The sequence below is a fragment of the Plecotus auritus genome, assembly GCF_963455305.1.
Source record: "Plecotus auritus genome assembly, chromosome: 5".
Classification (NCBI taxonomy): domain Eukaryota; kingdom Metazoa; phylum Chordata; class Mammalia; order Chiroptera; family Vespertilionidae; genus Plecotus; species Plecotus auritus.
This window is the reverse complement of record NC_137776.1, coordinates 15,558,909-15,576,384: the sequence shown is the minus strand read 5'-3', so window position 1 is coordinate 15,576,384 and position 17,476 is coordinate 15,558,909. Positions and strand designations below refer to the sequence as shown.

The 17,476-nt window shown below is 36.3% G+C and overlaps 1 protein-coding gene across 2 annotated transcripts in view; it reads right to left on the bottom strand.

The window, feature by feature from the left end:
- The window catches only part of CCNYL1 (cyclin Y like 1), a 37,024-nt gene that overhangs the window by 8,825 nt on the left and 10,723 nt on the right, over nt 1–17,476 (bottom strand). Inside the window, exons 2-6 of one of the 2 annotated variants that reach the window (XM_080667588.1) lie at nt 13,604–13,678; nt 12,005–12,039; nt 6,745–6,845; nt 3,603–3,638; nt 465–516 (exon numbers count right to left, since the gene is read on the bottom strand). In XM_080667588.1, coding sequence (XP_080523714.1) covers nt 465–516; nt 3,603–3,638; nt 6,745–6,845; nt 12,005–12,039; nt 13,604–13,678 — 299 coding nt within the window. The remainder of the gene's footprint in view (nt 1–464; nt 517–3,602; nt 3,639–6,744; nt 6,846–12,004; nt 12,040–13,603; nt 13,679–17,476) is intronic. The other variant, XM_080667589.1, reaches the window with a different exon arrangement.

Below are 17,476 nucleotides of genomic sequence, written 5' to 3'. Positions count from 1 at the left end.
CTTATACAGTTGTCACCAGCCACATACTGCTACAGAGCATCTGAAGTAGTGAATTTGAAAGTATTTGTCTTTTTAATTAACTTAAGATTTAAATAGTTATTTAATTTTCTTCATAGAGATGTTAACATCTCTATTAAGTTTATTTACAAATATTTATATTGTTTGATGCTACTGAAAATTATCTTTTACAAAGATACACTTTGGGTTTTTTTGGATCCATTTACTTATCTTAGCTCACTAATTAAACAAAGCTGCAACTCAGTTCTTACTGACATATCCCTTATAAAACACTTCTTTTGTAAAATAATTAGATACAACATGGGGTGGGGAAAAGGATTTAAAAGATGACTTTGACTTCAACCTGGGAGTAATTTTCTTTTAGTAATTAATTTCAAAGCAAATCGGCATGAAATAGACACAACTGTACGAGAGAAAAATACAACTTCAATATAAAACTGACTTACTGTGAGTGGATGTGATCTCTCATCGAAAATATCCAAGGATCTATTTGCATCTCTAAAAAATAAGAATGTGTTTTTTTAAAACTAATTCAGAAATTGATAATATCTTAGCAACATAACTGCTAGGAGTAGAGATGGGTAGAGGGAGAAGCTTAACCTTCAATAAAGTAGTTTTACAAATTCTTCTCTTGGATTCGGTAAGAGGAGTTCCTGATCTCTTTACTCAGCATATCAAATTCTGTGAAATCATTTCTATGATGGCCAGCTAGAGTTGCCTTAATAAGCACTGATCCTCCCTAACGGCAATGCTAGTAAACCAAACACATTTGCACTCTTCTGACCTCACAATGGAATACACTCAAACGTTTTATAAAGCAGTAGTAGTAGACAATAATGTCCTTAGAATTTTAATTCATGTGAATATGAGATTCATGTTTTTCCATTTCTTTTCCTCTCATTAGTTTCTTATATTATATTAGAGGCCCGATGCATGGATTCATGCACCAGTGGGGTCCCTCTGTCTGGCCTGCAGGGATTGGGCGAAACCGGCTCTCTGACATCCCCCGAGGGGTCCCGGATTGAGAGAGGGTGCAGGCCAGGCCGAGGGACCCCACTGGTGCATGATGGGGGCCAGGGAGGGAGTGCGGGAGGGCTCCAGGGCATGTCCCTCCTGTCTCACCCAGACCAAATCAGCCAGACCCCAGCAGCAAGCTAACCTACCGGTAGGAGCGTCTGCCCCCTGGTGGTCAGTGCATGTCATGGCAACCAGTTGAATGAACAGTCGGACACTTAGCATATTAGGCTTTTATTATATAGGATTGTTATTATGTATTTTTTGTCTCTTTTAAATAGTTTAAGTTAAAAACTTGCCTTTTTATTTTAAAAGTGACCAGTCTTTTGATTTAAATGTTCACCACACCAACACTCTGCTCATTTAAAGAGTGGTGCTCCAAGTATATTCTGTAGGCCTCTGGGGTTCCCCTAGAACCCTTCCTCCTCAGGAAGCCCATGAGGTCAAAACCATTTTTATAGAAATATTAAGGCAGTGCAGGCCTTTTTCCTGACATTTGCAATCTTCTATCTATATACATAAAAAGCTAAGCGACCAGCCAGTAGCTATGACATGCACTGACCACCAGGGAGCAGACGCTCAATGCAGGAGCTGCCGAGTGACAGCAACTTTGCAGAGTGCCCTCTCACACTCCGGGACCCCTCGGAGGATGTCAGACTGCCGGTTTCGGCCCAATCCCTGCAGGCCAGGCCAAGGGACCCTGCTCATTCCGCAGACTCCCTTTGAGCCCCAGTGCCACCCCAGGTGTGGCCGGCCAGGGAGGGACCGTGGGAGGTTGGCTCCAGGGAGTAACCGGCTGTCTTGCCCAGTCCTGCCCCGCCAGCCACCTTTTGATTAATTTCCTTTCAATGTGCATGAATTCGTGCACCAGGCCTTTAGTGATTGTATAAAAGCAAAAGTGAGTAAAACTGATTTCTGAGCATGAATCAAGGAAGTAGAACCACACTATACTAGTAGTCATTCTATTCTTCACTGCCTCTTGCAGTTGAAAAAAAAAAATGCTTTGCTTTAAGAACATCCTTGATAAAGCAGTAAAAATTGAGTGTTATTAAACTTCGATCATTCTTCTTATATTTTGAATAAATGGAAAGTATGCATTAAGCACTTCTGCATTCTAAAATGTGGTTGTGTTGCCGAGACCAGTTTGGCTCAGTGGATAGAGCGTCGGCCTGTGGACCGAAGGGTCCCGGGTTTGATTCCAGTCCAGGGCATGTACCTTGGTTGCGGGCACATCCCCAGTGGGAGGTGTGCAGGAGGCAGCTGATCGATGTTTCTCTCTCATTGATGTTTCTAGCTCTCTATCCCTCTCTCTTCCTCTCTGTAAAATATCAATAAAATATATATATTTTTTAAAATGTGGTTGTGGTTAAGGAAAAGCACTTCTGACTCAGCTGTGAGCTAAAGAAGCCTTTTATTTTTATTTTTTCATAGAATAACATCTTTATTTGATAGTATAACTGTCATTCTCTCAAAAACAAAAAATGAGCCTAGCACTTCAAGGAAAATAATTTGTATGTTTGTTGCCAATGACACGATTCAAGCTCTCAAGCTAAAAGTCAGGATTTGGGAAAATACGTACCTTCTTTTGTAAGCTTGACAGCTTTTCAATACTTAAGATTGGTGGTGATACTAACAAAAGTGAGCTTTTGCCACTTTATAAAGAAATGTGAACCAATACTTTCCAAATGACCAATACATAATATTATAATAAAATCATGTGCAAATAAAACATTCATTAAACATACAAGATAGATCAATGGGTATTAATTTAACAAATTACTACTATAAGTTTTTGGATATGATTTTAAATTCCATTGTAACTAATGGAATTAGTCCAGCACTTGTGGACTTTTGGCATGGTATCAAAGAATATCCACAATTATTTGAAGGCTTTAAAAATACACAATTTTATAGCTATATAACTACATGAGACTGGGTCTTCTTCATGTTGGTTTTTTAAAACAAATGATTGAAGTTAATTGCAAATGATTGAAGACAGAGCATACATGAAAATCATCTGTCTTCTATTAAGCCAGACATTAAGAGATTTGCAAAAATATAAATAAATGACACCCTTTCCACTCAATTATTTTGTTGCGAAAAATAATTATGTTAATATGATGGTCCTCAATCAGGTGATTTTGTCCTCCAGGGGACATTTGGTCATGGTTGGAGAGATTTTTCTGGTGTCACAATGTGTACTGAGGAGAGGCTGTTATTGGCACTGTTGAGTAGAAGGCAGAGAGAGGCCAGGGATGCTGCTAAATATCCTCTAATGCACAAAAAGTATCTAGCTCAAAATTTCAAGAGTGCTAGAAAAATCCTGTTTTAACACACAATGGACTTGTTTTTAAATTCTCAATTTTAATTTCTAATACAAACAAATACTCTTTGGGATCCACAATAACTTAAGCGTTAAGAGTCCTAAGACAAAAACAAATGATTCACTCCAATAATATAATAAAGCACTCTACAGTTCACTCCAATAATGTCTATAGTTATTACCTAACACTAAACTTGATAGCTTGTAAATTTACTGCTAGAATAACAATACAGGTTTTTAAACTCACCTGTTCTTTATGTGGTAATATATTGCTAACGTCACACTGTGGAGGGAAAAAAAAAATGTAACAATTGATTTTAATATGTTAGGTATGAACACATTTTTAAAAAGGGGTTAGGGTGGGGGAAGACCTTCCCAACTGCCCAGTGGCCTTGAATCCTCATTCAGAACAGTATCATATGGGTACTTTTCCCTTTGTTTTAGTTCTTTGGCTTTTAGCAAAAATAGGAAAACCAAAATGCTAAGTAATATGCTGTTAGAAGACATGTTTGGGTTGATTCTTATAATATATAAGTTATTACATATTTCCCATCATTTGCCCTTTCACCCATAGAACCTTTAATTCTGTACAAGTTCTATTTGTGCACATGCTTCAATTTAAGCTATATAGTAGTTTTTTGTGCTTTTAAAAGAAGGTTGTTAGGCTCTGCATTTCAGTTAATTTAGCTCACTATCCCCCTACCCACCCATTTCCATAATTTCTGTAAAGGCAAATAACGTGCTCTATATCAAATGAAATCTTAAGAGCAAATATAAGAACCCACAAAGTAAACAGTCTATCCTGAAATAAGCAGTGCTAACAATGCAGCATAATACTATAGTGTAACATTTAATAAGTTACTTCCAAGTTAGCCTAAATGAAATATTAATGAGATGTAAATCCTCAGATGTAACATGTAAGTTGCTGTATTCCTAAATGAATAACTGTATGTTATTCAAAAATATTGTGTACCACACAACAAAGGGGTTTTCTTGGTTAAGTTATATGCTTCTCCTCTTTGTCCTTAAGTGTCTAAAATGAAGCTCAAAATAATTGAGGGAAGGCAAATCTGAATTTTATAACTAGGTCTATATAATATTAGCACTTGTAAAAAAAAGGCCCATACCATTGTTAGCATCAAAGATGGATACTTCTATAGTGCTTCAGTTTCATCTTCAAATTGATTTGAAAAATCACAGAATTCAAAGTATAAAATTTCAAAGCTGAAAATGACCACTGAACCTTAGATAACATTTAATTCAACAACCCATTTGACAGAAGGGAACCAAGGCTTACAACTGACTTGCTCAAGGTCCCACCAATAGCTAGAAGCAGTTCTTTCCCCTACAGGCTAACCAGGCAGAGGTTCCCAAGCTTAGCTGTACACCGGGATCATCTGAGGAGCCTTAAAAACTGCCTGTTTCCACTTCTAGATGTTCTGATTTAAATGGCTTGGGATTCTTTTTAAAGCTCCCCAGGTGATTGCTATCTGCATCAAAGTTTGGGAACATGTGAATCAGAGTTAAGATCAGAATTCCCTGGATACTTTTGTTCATATAATCATGCCAAATATCCTACTGGTTACAGGGTGAAGGGGGATGGGAGGAGAGGGAAGAGGGCCTAGGGGAGATAAATAGTGATGGAAAAAATAAAATAAAATAATCAGAATCACCCTGGATGCTTTTGTTCATATAATCATGCCTCACAGCCTTCTTCAGCTTATCAACAGGCTTGTAGAGAGTGAGAGTGTGTGTTGAGAGAGTGGGAGGGAGATGCATGCTTTAGAGACATATATTTTGGAAAAAGTTGCATAAGTGATTCTAATAAGGCTCACCCACCCCATTGAGAATAATGTACTACTATCCCATGATAAACATTTTTTAAAATCATCCCTAAAAGCCAAGTAGCTCTATTTATTTTCTCAGTCAACCTTTATTTCACCAATAGTGAATGTACTGAATGATCATTTTCAAAACTTAATGAGATCAAATTAAAACTTACTGTACTTTCAAAAATTAGACTAATTTGGAGAAATAAGCATGAAACCTACTTGTCTGAGCAAGGTTAATCTTTAAAACTACTCTTGAATTATATGCTGTAACATCAGAATCTTTTGAATTCAAAAGAATCTACAGAATGTAGCCAAAGCCCAGTGGTTTCTTACTCATGATTTAGTGTCTTGGCTGAATAAAAATATTCAGTGATTACTCAATAGGTGCCAAAGCTCAGGACTCTAGAGAGAGATGAGGCTGTTTTTGCCGAAATACAATTTGATCTCAACTACTGTTATAAGAGAAGAAAGTTATATTATTATGATTGTGAACTTGCTGTTTTTAATTAAAGTAAAAGTACTGATAACTTAATTAGCAAAGAAGCTGGTACATTAGAAGCAAAATTAAATTTATGAGCTAATTACGTTTTTAAGACTGAAAAATAAAATTAGGGATGAGGGTATCATTATTTTCAGATAGCATGTCCCAAACGTGTTCTGGAAAATAAACACTCATATTCCAAGGAGACATTGGTTATGTTCCTTGGACAGCTCCAGTGGGGAGTCAGGAAGCTCTACATCCTGTTTTGGTTTAGTTCTCTTTTAAATATGCTTGAAAGGTTCATATTAGGGTATTTTTAAAGTGCATCTCCACCACTTGTGGACTATGTGGTGCTCCCAGAAATTTATGAATAGTTTTCATCATCATGACACGCTGTTCATGTTTGCTTAAGTATAAACCTGACTATGGCTATGTTTCCAAAACTTCACCTTTCTCATTTTTTTCTGTTGTGATTTTCTTATACATGGATTGATTTAGGGTTTTGGAGATATATACTGATTTGATGCATTCCCCCCTCTTTGGGGGATAGGAAGGAGAAGTGAATTTTTATACAGAAATAGTGCGGGGCGGGAGGGGGGATGTATAATGGGGAAAATCTGACAAAATCCAACTAAATTTAAATGCACATACACTCTGGTGCCAGTAGGGGACAAGCTGTTCCTCCTTCCAAGAGTAGCTTCCAAAGTAGTACTCACTGTTTTAGGTCTGTCTCATAAAGAAATACTTTTTTTCCTAGAAACATATAATAAAAAGTACCTCTCCTATTTAATTATGTTCAACAATGTCTTAACAACAGAAATGTTATCAAGTAAAGATAAGTACTTTTTCTGAGATTTCTTATTTGCTAACTGACCTTCCTTTCTTCCATCCACTCTAAGGTTAAAATAAAAATTGAAAATTCATATTTAGGTCCTTGAAATCAATATATAGTTGGCATCAGCTGCTTAACCTGATCACTAAAAAGGACAATCAAATGACTGAAATTATGTGTGGCTAGGATGCTTTTAGCATAACGGAGTCTGTCACTCAGCCCTTGGCAACCTAGTTGTACTCACCATTGTACTGTGGTTCTAAGATTAGGCTGGCTGACTGTGCTGTCATCTAGAAATATAGTTGAGCATGAGCTATATTTTTTAGTAAGGTGCCCTGGAGATACCTGAAGGGGAAGGGAAATAGAAGAAAATGTCACAGTAAGTTAAACCTATAAAAGTGTGTTTTTTCCTTGGTTAAAATGTCAAACAATTAAGCATTAAGATTCTTCTTATACTCCATGAACTGCTTACAGGGAATCCCCCTCGTTAAAAAGTAAACTTCTCTAGGGAAGAGAGGACTCGTCTCTTCTCCTACCTCCAGGTGCTGAGCACAGAATCTGAGACAAATTAGAAAGAAGTTCAACTAGTGTTTGAAAAAATATTTAAAATTAATTACAACTGGAAGGTAAATCTTAACTACAGATACAAATTAGAATTTATCTGCAGTTGTATTGGAGAGGTGACAATGAACTTTTTGAGGCCCTCTAGAGAATAAACTATCTTCAAAACACTTTAGAAGTATCCATTTATTTTGGAATTATCCATTGATTTGTAAAAAGCCCAATAATACAGCAATAATCAAATACTGAAGTAGCCTATCCTATGTTAGGACAATTCTCTTCCTTAAAGGCCAGTAACTAATCCCAGTCACTGTAAGTCATTGAAAGTAAAAGTAGCATTCTTTACTATTACAGAATAGCAACAATTTTAATATACTTGATTTTACTGTATTTTAAAAAACTAATTCAGATGAGCCTTCCTTCCTTGTATCAATATAAAATAGTTTTTATCATGCTGCCCTACTTTCCCATCAGTATGCCCCACAAATACTCAAAATATGGGGTAGGGACAAAATCTAGTTGATGCCTTTTAAAATACAAAACATTTAAAAATTGCCAATAGCCAATAATCAGAAATATCTATATATTATATAAAACACCATTTCACTTGTTTCAGATGTTTCACTGCAAAGCCACTTATTCTTTATTAACCAAAAGTTCCAGACAGTGCATTTTTGAAAAGTACTATTTGGAGGGACAAATTCTCCTTGAAGCTAGAAATGCTTTAACTATAGCTAAAACTCTGTTACTTAAGCTATGCAGTTAACGTAATTTACTTTTGGGATCTCAAAGAAACAAATACAGCATGAAAATTCATTCAAATACTTTTATTCTAAATGGAAGGTTATCTTTTAAGGTCACTAATATTAAGGTGTAATGTGGCATATAATACACCATAACAAAGTCTAATTATGACTAAAACTTATACATTGGGGAAATATAAAGAACAGGGGAAAAAATGCACCAAAATACAGATGAGTTGGTAAAGCTTGGTGATATTTGCTCCACTTTTCTCTATTTAAATTTTTTTCTTTTATAAATGTATATTTGTTTCTCTTTGAAAATATTAGTGCTAAAACATTTAATATTCATAATTAGACATGGGCTTATAGCCTCATGGGGGTTCATTTAGTAAATTAGCAACTTACAGTATACTAGATAGATCCAGCCAAAGATACATTCAACACTTGCTCATCACTCCAGGCCTACTCCCAACTATTCAAACTTTCAGGATCAAGTATGTAGTATTCACTACAAGGTGGCAGAATTAAGCCTCTGAGCAAAGCCTGGATACATTGGTGCAAGCAGGTTCATTTCCCCTTATCTTGCTTGAAAACTTAAGACAAATGTCCTTTATGGTTAAAGCCTTACTGTTGCTGGCCTACAACCTCAAATACACTACACTGACAAACATTAAAAAAATGCAAATACAAAAAATATTAAACACTATTGACCATTTAGTGTTCATAGGTATTATTAAAGTTAGTCACTAGGATAGACAGGGACAAAGAGTCATACTTTATCTTCATTTAACACTAATGACAGAATAGATGGATTTTTACAATCTTTGCAAGAAAGTGAAGTGCTTAGAAGTAGACTTACGGTTCAATGGCAAAGACTAGAAAAATAATCATACCTAGAAGTCTAATAAGTCACAATCCAAACCCTACTATTAAAGGTCAAGTACCTGTTGAAATTCTGCTTCCACCCATTGTGCTCACTGCCTCATCTTAACCCATTAAAAAATAAAGCCATTTACTGTTTTCTACTTTTTCACAAGTTGTGAATATTAAGAATTAAGGACTTTTAATTAACTTAAAAATTTCTAACACTTTCTGCATTAATGAAAAGTGCTCCATCTATGTTGCATATTAATGGGACAATATGGCAGGGTACATGGTTTGAATGTAATTCTTAAGGCTTTAGTAGAAAAGTATAGTATGCTAATTATAGGTATAGCCAAAAGTATTCTCTGAATTAATATCATTATATTGAATTAAAACTTTAACTTTAAACCTAGAAACTATATTTTTTAAATGTTTTTAATAATTTTTTTTTTTTTTTTTTTTAGCAAGAAAGGGAGAGGGATAGAGGTAGAAACATTGATGAGGGATAAACATCAATTGGCTGTCTCCTGCACACTCCTTACTGGGATCAAACCCACAACCCAGGCATGTGCCCTGACAGGGAATTGAACTGGTAACCTTCTGGTTCATGGATCGACGCTCAACCACTGACTTACACCGGCCAGGCTAGAACTTACATTTAAAGTGTAAATCTAAGTTCAATATGATGGACTGACCACAAATCTATTTCCTCTCCCCTTTCCTTTCAGAGATTCTCATTAGAATTAAAGGCATAAAAAAAGGTTATAGACAATATAGGACAAAAAGCATGTAATTTTTAATGTTTGAAAGCTGAAGACTAGATAAAGGAGTGGTAACTGACATGGCAGAACAGAAGAAGCACAAACTTGGGTGCTTATAGAGAGTGACTGGGACAGGAATAAGAAAGCCAGTGTATCTAACAGAACCAAAGGCCGGTTCCAAATTCAGAGGCTTGATCCCAAAATCCTGCAATGAGGACTATCAGTTAACACAGTGGTCGGCAAACTGCAGCTCATGAGCCACATGCGGCTCTTTGGCCCCTTGAGTGTGGCTCTTCCACAAAATACCATGGCCTGGGCGAGTCTATTTTAAAGAAGTGGCGTTAGAAGAAGTTTAAATTTAAAAAATTTGGCTCTCAAAAGAAATTTCAATCGTTGTACTGTTGATATTTGGCTCTGTTGACTAATGAGTTTGCCAACCACTGAGTTAACAGAAGTCCTGCTCACTTCTGGTGCTTCCAATTACATCTTAAAATACAGCCAGGGACCACCACACATCTGAAGAAAGCCAACAAGCAAGAGAGATAAAACGGGAAGAAAGAAATTAATGGGAGTGACAAAATACAGGAGCAAATGAAAACTTAAAAAAAATAATTTAACTTCAGAAAGACAAAAAATTGCATTGGTGGAAAAACTGATGCTATAAAAAAAAATGACAGAATAGAAGAGAACTCAATAAATTAATAAGATAGACAAAACAAAGAATTCAATAGAAAGGTTGGAACATAAAGTCAAACAAATCTCTAGGAAGTAGAACAAGAAGAAATGGAAAATAGGAGGGGGAAAAAGTTTGAAATTCATGTAGGAATACTGGTCTAAGAGTTCCAACTTCTGAGTAATACAGATACTAGAAAAAATACAGAAAATATATTATTTTTTAAATTCACTGCCATAAGTGAAGATCTGCAGGCTTAGTGGCCATAAAAAAAAAAAATGAAAAGGTACATACCAAACCAACTATGAAATTTCAAAATTCCAGGAACAGAGAAGGTACTAAAAGCTTCCAAAAGCCCTGACCGGTTTGGCTCAGTGGATTGAGCGTCGGCCTGCGGACTGAAAGGTCCCAGGTTTGATTCCTGTCAAGGGTATGTACCTTGGTTGCAGACACATCCCCAGTAGGGGGTGTGCAGGAGGCAGCTGATTGATGATTCTCTCTCATCGGTGTTTCTAACTCTATCCCTCTCCCTTCCTCTGTAAAAAATCAATAAAATATATTTTTTAAAAAATAAAAGCTTCCAAAAGGATGGGGGGAAATGATTAAAATTGTAATATGCAATGTATCACATAATGTCAACAGATTAAAGAGCAACTCCGCAAATAACAGAAGAAATGGTTTGGCACTGCAAAAATTAGTTGCAACCTAGACTTCTATACTTCAAATAGGAGGCATTTCAGAAAGGCCAGATCTCTAAAAACTTCTGCCTCTGTACTCTTTCCATGGGAAATGTTCTCCAATAAAACAAGGGAGTATAATAAGACAGAGGGAAACACAGACTCTAGGACATAGGGGATCCAACACAAGAAAGCAGTTATGTGAGATCTCAGATGATTTCAAGGAGATAAGCCAGGAAAACAGGCACAGAGCAGGTCTAGGGAAAACCAGTTTATACCAGAGTGGGATGATAAAAGCTAAGGAAGGTTGTTTCCAAGAAAAAAATAAAACATATGGAAAATATTTTTCATAGGCAGGTGACAAATGTCACAACATTTGGAGGAAAAATCGTTGTTAGAAAACAGGCAAGGGAATATAGTCAGGAAACTAATTCCACACACACAGAAATGAATAAGTATTAAGTTAATGTAGCATAAATGTAGTATTTCTGTCTGATGGTCATCTTTGTCAAATTGCTACAAAAAATATGTGTGTGTGGGGGGTTGTGTTTTGTTTTTTTCTTTTTTTGCAGTAGGGAATCCAGCCTACTTACTGCATTTGGCTATGTAAAATCTTGGCTAGGAAGAGGAGGATTAGATTATCCTGGAAAAGTACAAAAGTGCCTAGATTTCAGTTATACTTGAGAAAAAGAATGAAGGGTCACCAAGGAAGTGGCACAGCCAGAGAACTATAAAGCTCAATAGTAAAAAAAATATTTGTATAGTCATAATAATGTAAACACTGATTCTTTGATTTGATAAAAACCGTGTAACATGCTGAGGGAACAGAGGGAGGGAAATAAGCTCATGGTGGAGAAAGCTAAGTTTCACCTGCTATGGCAGGAAGTCAATAAATAGTGCTAAAAATTAACTTAGCTATTACACTTCTGTTACTTTAAAAAAAAAAAGATTTAAAAATTAAGGCCAAAAAATTAAGGTAGATCTTTAAACCGCAATCATGTTACTGAAACTTAAGTTAAATGTCAGAACCCTTTAAAAATGAGCATTACTAAGCTAAAGACTTCCTGACTACATATTTGACAATTATGAAAACAAAAGAGATTTATAAAATCTACAAAGAGATGTCCATACTAACGGTACTGGGTCCATTATATTTTCCAGGAATCATCACAATTTTTATTTCAAACTGTTAGTTTCTTACTTAACTTTTCAACTGTTTACTTACATGGTTTACATAGTTGTTCTTCTTCTTTTCTCGCACTAAGAATAAAAAAAAAATTAACTGATCAATTCTGATACAAATGCCATAGAAAAATAAAAGTTGCTGATTATGTGACAGATTACCAATATACAAAATGAGACAAAATTCCATTCCATTTCAAAAATAATTTTTAACAAAAATTATAATTTAAATCACCTGGCAAGATGAGCTCCACAAAGTAAATCTAAAAACTTAGTTTTACTTTTTGACCTACCAGATATTCTGTATTAGGTACAAATGAAAGACTTTCCATGTACAGAAGAAAAGGCAAAGCAAATCAGGCCAGGTGAGAAACTTAGCTAATAAATATTACTTGTTACATGTCTGAGCAACTACCCAGTAGTAGTTCTAATTCTACACTTATTCCCACCTTACTTGAATCACCAGGATCTAACAGTGGCAGCTCTAAGAACCAGTTTCTGGCCAGGCACTAATCCCTATTTGCACCAGCACTCCCAGAAGCATCCTGGACCAGTTACTGGTAATCCACTAAAACACCTTACTAAAAAAATAAATGTCATGACTCAATTGGGAAGTAACCTATTTAAATTTAAATTTAAAAATGTGTACTAACCTAATTGAACATATCTACAACACCCAAAATCTATTTGCTCTAACAAAGGCCAGAAGAACAAGAGCTCCAAAGAGGGTGTTGTTTACCACACTCCTTCTTTACTGTAGAACGGGCATCAAAGACACACATTCCTTAGGGCTGAAGAGAGGGGCATGGGGTAGTTTTTTCTTTACTATTGCCACTTTCTCTCATGTGAGCAGCCCATGGCTCTGGAAGAAATTGAGAAATACAGCAATTCTAACCAAAAATCATTGGCTCAAGACAGGCAAAATACACATACACCATGAAAAGGCAGGTTAGAAACTCCCATTTTTTATTGTGCTGTATCACTTCAAACAAAATAGAAACCTCACTTATTGTACTTCTGCTGTGGTAGTCAACTAAAAAACTGGTCATGAGTGGCTTTTTAAGCAAGTAAACTAGATTTAACATAAAGGAGTATAATCAGGCAAGCAGGAGTGTTAAAATCCTACAGTTCTGATCATCCTAAAATAAGCAGGATACAGGAAATGTACCCTTGCTAATGAGGCTAACCTTCTGGGCAACCCTAGAGGGCTATGTTTGCTCTGCTGTACCTTGGCACAATATTACATTATGATGAGAAAATTTTGAATAGCTTAAAAGTTCTGAGTAGCATGAATCTGGATGTGAGATAGCATCATTTGGTTTAGCACTATATAAAGTGGGGCAAAAATCACAAATTCAATCTTCATATATAAACTGACTTATTTGTTCAAAATGAAAACCTAACTGGGACCTAAATCCTATCACTCATCTTTAAAATGTATGCTCTTTGGAGCAAGGGGAAAAGGACATAGCTGTTTGGAGAAACAGACCACATCTAAATCATGTGGCCAATTGACTGTGTTGATAAAGAGGTGGCAAAATGTGTAAACAGATAGCCTACCAGTTCTCCTCACTGAATACTTTCTCTAATATGCAAACAAAAACAGTTTCAAAGTTCTCAGAGGAAAAAAATATTGTCTTACCATCTGTTTGAGATTTATTCAAGAAAATTGTGCTTGCCCTTGGATGGTCAGAAGGGTTTGATTCCAAAGCTAACTCTGTATAAAAAGAAGAGAAAAAGACATGATAATTTAGTTGAGTAGAAAAACATGATTTTAAAAAGAGCTATACATCAATATTAATCACTTTTAACAGTGTTAGTAATGATAACAAGCCAATTTTAGTAAAGGCAACAATATGAAAATTCTACTGAAAAAAATGCAAAATTATAGAATCCCTTTATACATTGGAATAAAACCAGGCTATGTCTTAGACTTTTTTAAAAACTTGCACCTAAATAATTTATGCAACTTTTACATGAATCATATGTGCTTTCCTCCTACTTATCGATTAAAAATACATAGTCCCCTCATTTATGCTGATATTACTAGCACATTCCAGGAACAGTCAGTCTCAAGAAGCAAATCACGCTGTGGCCAGTTACTGTCAGATACCAACTAATATGTTAAATATGCCAAAACCAAGTGAGTTGTTTTTGGCAAATATTCGTTAGACATTTAAGCTAATTCTAACTCTAGTCAACAAATGAACTTATTTCGTTAGCTGTGGTTTATTTGGGGCTATTCATTATGGCAGATTTAAAAGGAAAGCATAAAAGTTCAATGTTCTAAATCAGGGGTCCTTAAACTGCGGCCCGCCGAGGACATTTATCCGGCCCACCGGGTGCCGCTGCCTGTCTTGCTTAGCAGCCGACTCGTCCCGGGCCCGCAGTGCGCATAGGAATTTGTTCATAGTTTTTTTTAAAACTACAGTCCGGCCCTCCAACGGTCTGAGGGACAGTGAACTGGCCCCCTGTTTAAAAAGTTTGAGGACCCCTGTAGGAACACTTTCATGATAGTGATTTTTAATACTTTTATAAAAGTGATTTTTAAACATTTTGCCCTCAATTTCCAAAGCTAAAAAGTTTTACTTCTTCCTTCTATGCCACATAATTACTTTGGGGCTTCAATAAGAATACTTTCTGGAGCTGGTCATAGGGCTGCTTGTAAAAACAATTGTGCTGTACCTATGTAAGTGTAGGTCTGCCTGCAGTCCACCTTGCACCAAGGTGGGATAATCTATTTCAGCAAGAATACAAAAAGGTACTTACATTTCCATTAAACAAAGTTTGCCACCATACAAAATAATAAAGTTATCATTAAAACAAACAAAAAATAAATCCCCTATGGTACTCAATAATGTCCAACTCACACCACTTAACCAATCTTATAAGAAAGTGGACCAACATCCTGGTAAGAGGAATGGCACTATTTCTCTAACCACATAATAACAGTTCTATTTTTTAAAAGGATGTTTGGTGGTCAAATCTAAATACTCTATAACCCTGTTACTTAGGGAATCAAAATGCACATTGCTATGTTAAAAACTAATCAGTCCAATAATGAATAATGTCTAACAGCATTTCACAAATTTACCTAACTAGAATCCCTTTATCCTCCAAGTAATACAGTTATAATCTTACACAAACATAATTTGGGACTTCCTGGTTTAACAGGAATCTGAACCATCCATTTTATTGGTACTGCCAAAACTGGAAATTTATAGAGCTAAACCAACTGCTTTGTTTTTTAAGGAAATTCCTCAAGTTTATTAAACTGATTCTGGAACTTCTATTCAACATTTTTATGTAAAAGGCCCATAAAGTTATTTTAAAGGCTTTTTTCCACATATTTAAAAAATGAGACAATGTTAACTACTTGGGAAATAAATTATTCAGTTGACAAAGTGACAGGCAGAGATTTCCACAGCTGCCTCTAACCTCAGGCTTCTGAAAGGATTCAAGACTATTTCCTACCAAAAATAAAGCAAATATATTGCATCTGAACCTAAAAAATAAGCAGAAATGTTTGTGGAAGTAGCCACATCATGTATCAGTGCCTATGGCATGATAAAGGTTTTTAATGACTGATTGCCCTAACCAGTGTGGCTAGGTGGATAGAGCGTCGGCCCTTGGACTAAAGGGTCCCAGGTTCAATTCCTGGTCAGGGCACATGCCCCAGTTGCAGGCTAGGTCCCTAATGTGGGATGTGCAGAAGGCAGGCAATCTATGATTCTCTCTCATCATGGATGTTTCTATCTCTCCCTCTCCCTTCCTCTCTGAAATCAATAAAAATATATTTTAAAAAATAATTTAGTGATTGATTGATTTTAGAGCAAGAGAAGGGGGAGAGGGACAGTAAAAGGGAGAGGGAGGGAGGAAGGGAGGGAGGGAGGGAGGGAGAGAGAGAGAGAGAGAGAGAGAGAGGGGGGGGGGGGAGAGAGAGAGAAATCAATGACCTCAATTTGTTGTTCCACTTATGCATTCTTTGTTTAATTTTTGTATGTGCCCTGACTGGGGATTGAATACTGGTAACCTTGGCATATTGGGATGACGCTCTAACCAACTGAGCTACCTGGCCAGGGCCTAAAATTTTTAATGGGAAGTCCAGGAAAAGTACCATAATCAAAGAAGAGGAGGCTTAAATACACACACACACACACACACACACACACACACGCGCGCGCGCGCAAAATCATGAAGGCTGCGATTTAAAAAAATGACAACATGTGGGGGAAAAAAGCAAAACTAGCCCACGTGACAAGAAAAAATATGGAAATCCCCCTACCCTACACAGAGAGTTCGAGAGTGGGCTCATGCCCCAAGGCTGGCCAACCAATTACAGCTGCCCTGGCACCTCCCAAGAACCAAAGGAAAAAGACAGAGCTGTACTCAGGATCCTTAGCTACACTGGAGTTGTGATGCTCCCTTTTCCATCATGAGGAAGAAGCCTTTTCAGGAGAGATCAACAGGAGAGCAGAACTGAGACAAGTTCTGAGAAGATATTTAATTCCTGGATCAAGATTTTTATTCTGTAAATTCTGGTTATACAAGCCAATACTTTTTTAAAAATTTAAGCTATTTTGAAATAGATTTCCTTTAACTTGCAACTAAAAGAGACCTGGTTAATCAGCAGCATGGATGATCACACTAAAGGAAGGAACAGGTAAAAGCCATTTGCTCATTCCTTTAACAAATATCATAAACCGAAATTTGTAAGAGCCAACATAATGCTATGTTTAAAAATTACCCAGTCAGAATGGCTGGCTATCATCAATAAATCAGCAAATATTGGCAAGGATGTGGAGAAAAGAGAAACCTCGTGCACTGTTGGTGGGAATGCAGACTGGTGCAACCACTATAGAAAACAGTGTGGAGGTTCCTCAAAAAATTAAAAATGGAACTGTTTATGAGCCAGTGATTCCACTTCTGGTAATATATCTGAAGAAACCCAAAACACTAATTCAAAAGAATATATGCACCCCTATGTTCACTGTACCATTACTTAAAACAGCCAAGATTTGGAAGCAACCCAAGTGCCCATCAGTGGATGAGTGAATAAAAAAAGCTGTGGTACATTTACACAATGGAATACTATTTAGCTGCAAAAAGGAAGGAAATATTACCTTTTGAGACCGTATGGATAGAAAGAGGGTATTATGCTAAGTGAAATAAGCCAATCAGAGAAAAACAAATACCATATGATTTCATCTATATGTAGAATCGAATGAACAAAATAAACAAACAAAAAGACTCACAGATACAGAGAACAGACTGATAGCAGTCAAAGGGAATTGGGGTTGGAGGGTTGGTTAAAAAAAGTGAAGGAATTAAGCAGTACAAATTGGTAGTTGCAAAATAGCCACAGAAATGTAGATTACAGTACTGGGAATATAGTCAATAGTATTGTGATTACTATGTATGGATGGGGCCAGCTGGGTACTTTTTGAAGCAGTGGTACTTTAAAAAGTACATGATTCTCTAATCACTTTGCTGTACACCTGAAACTAATACAGAA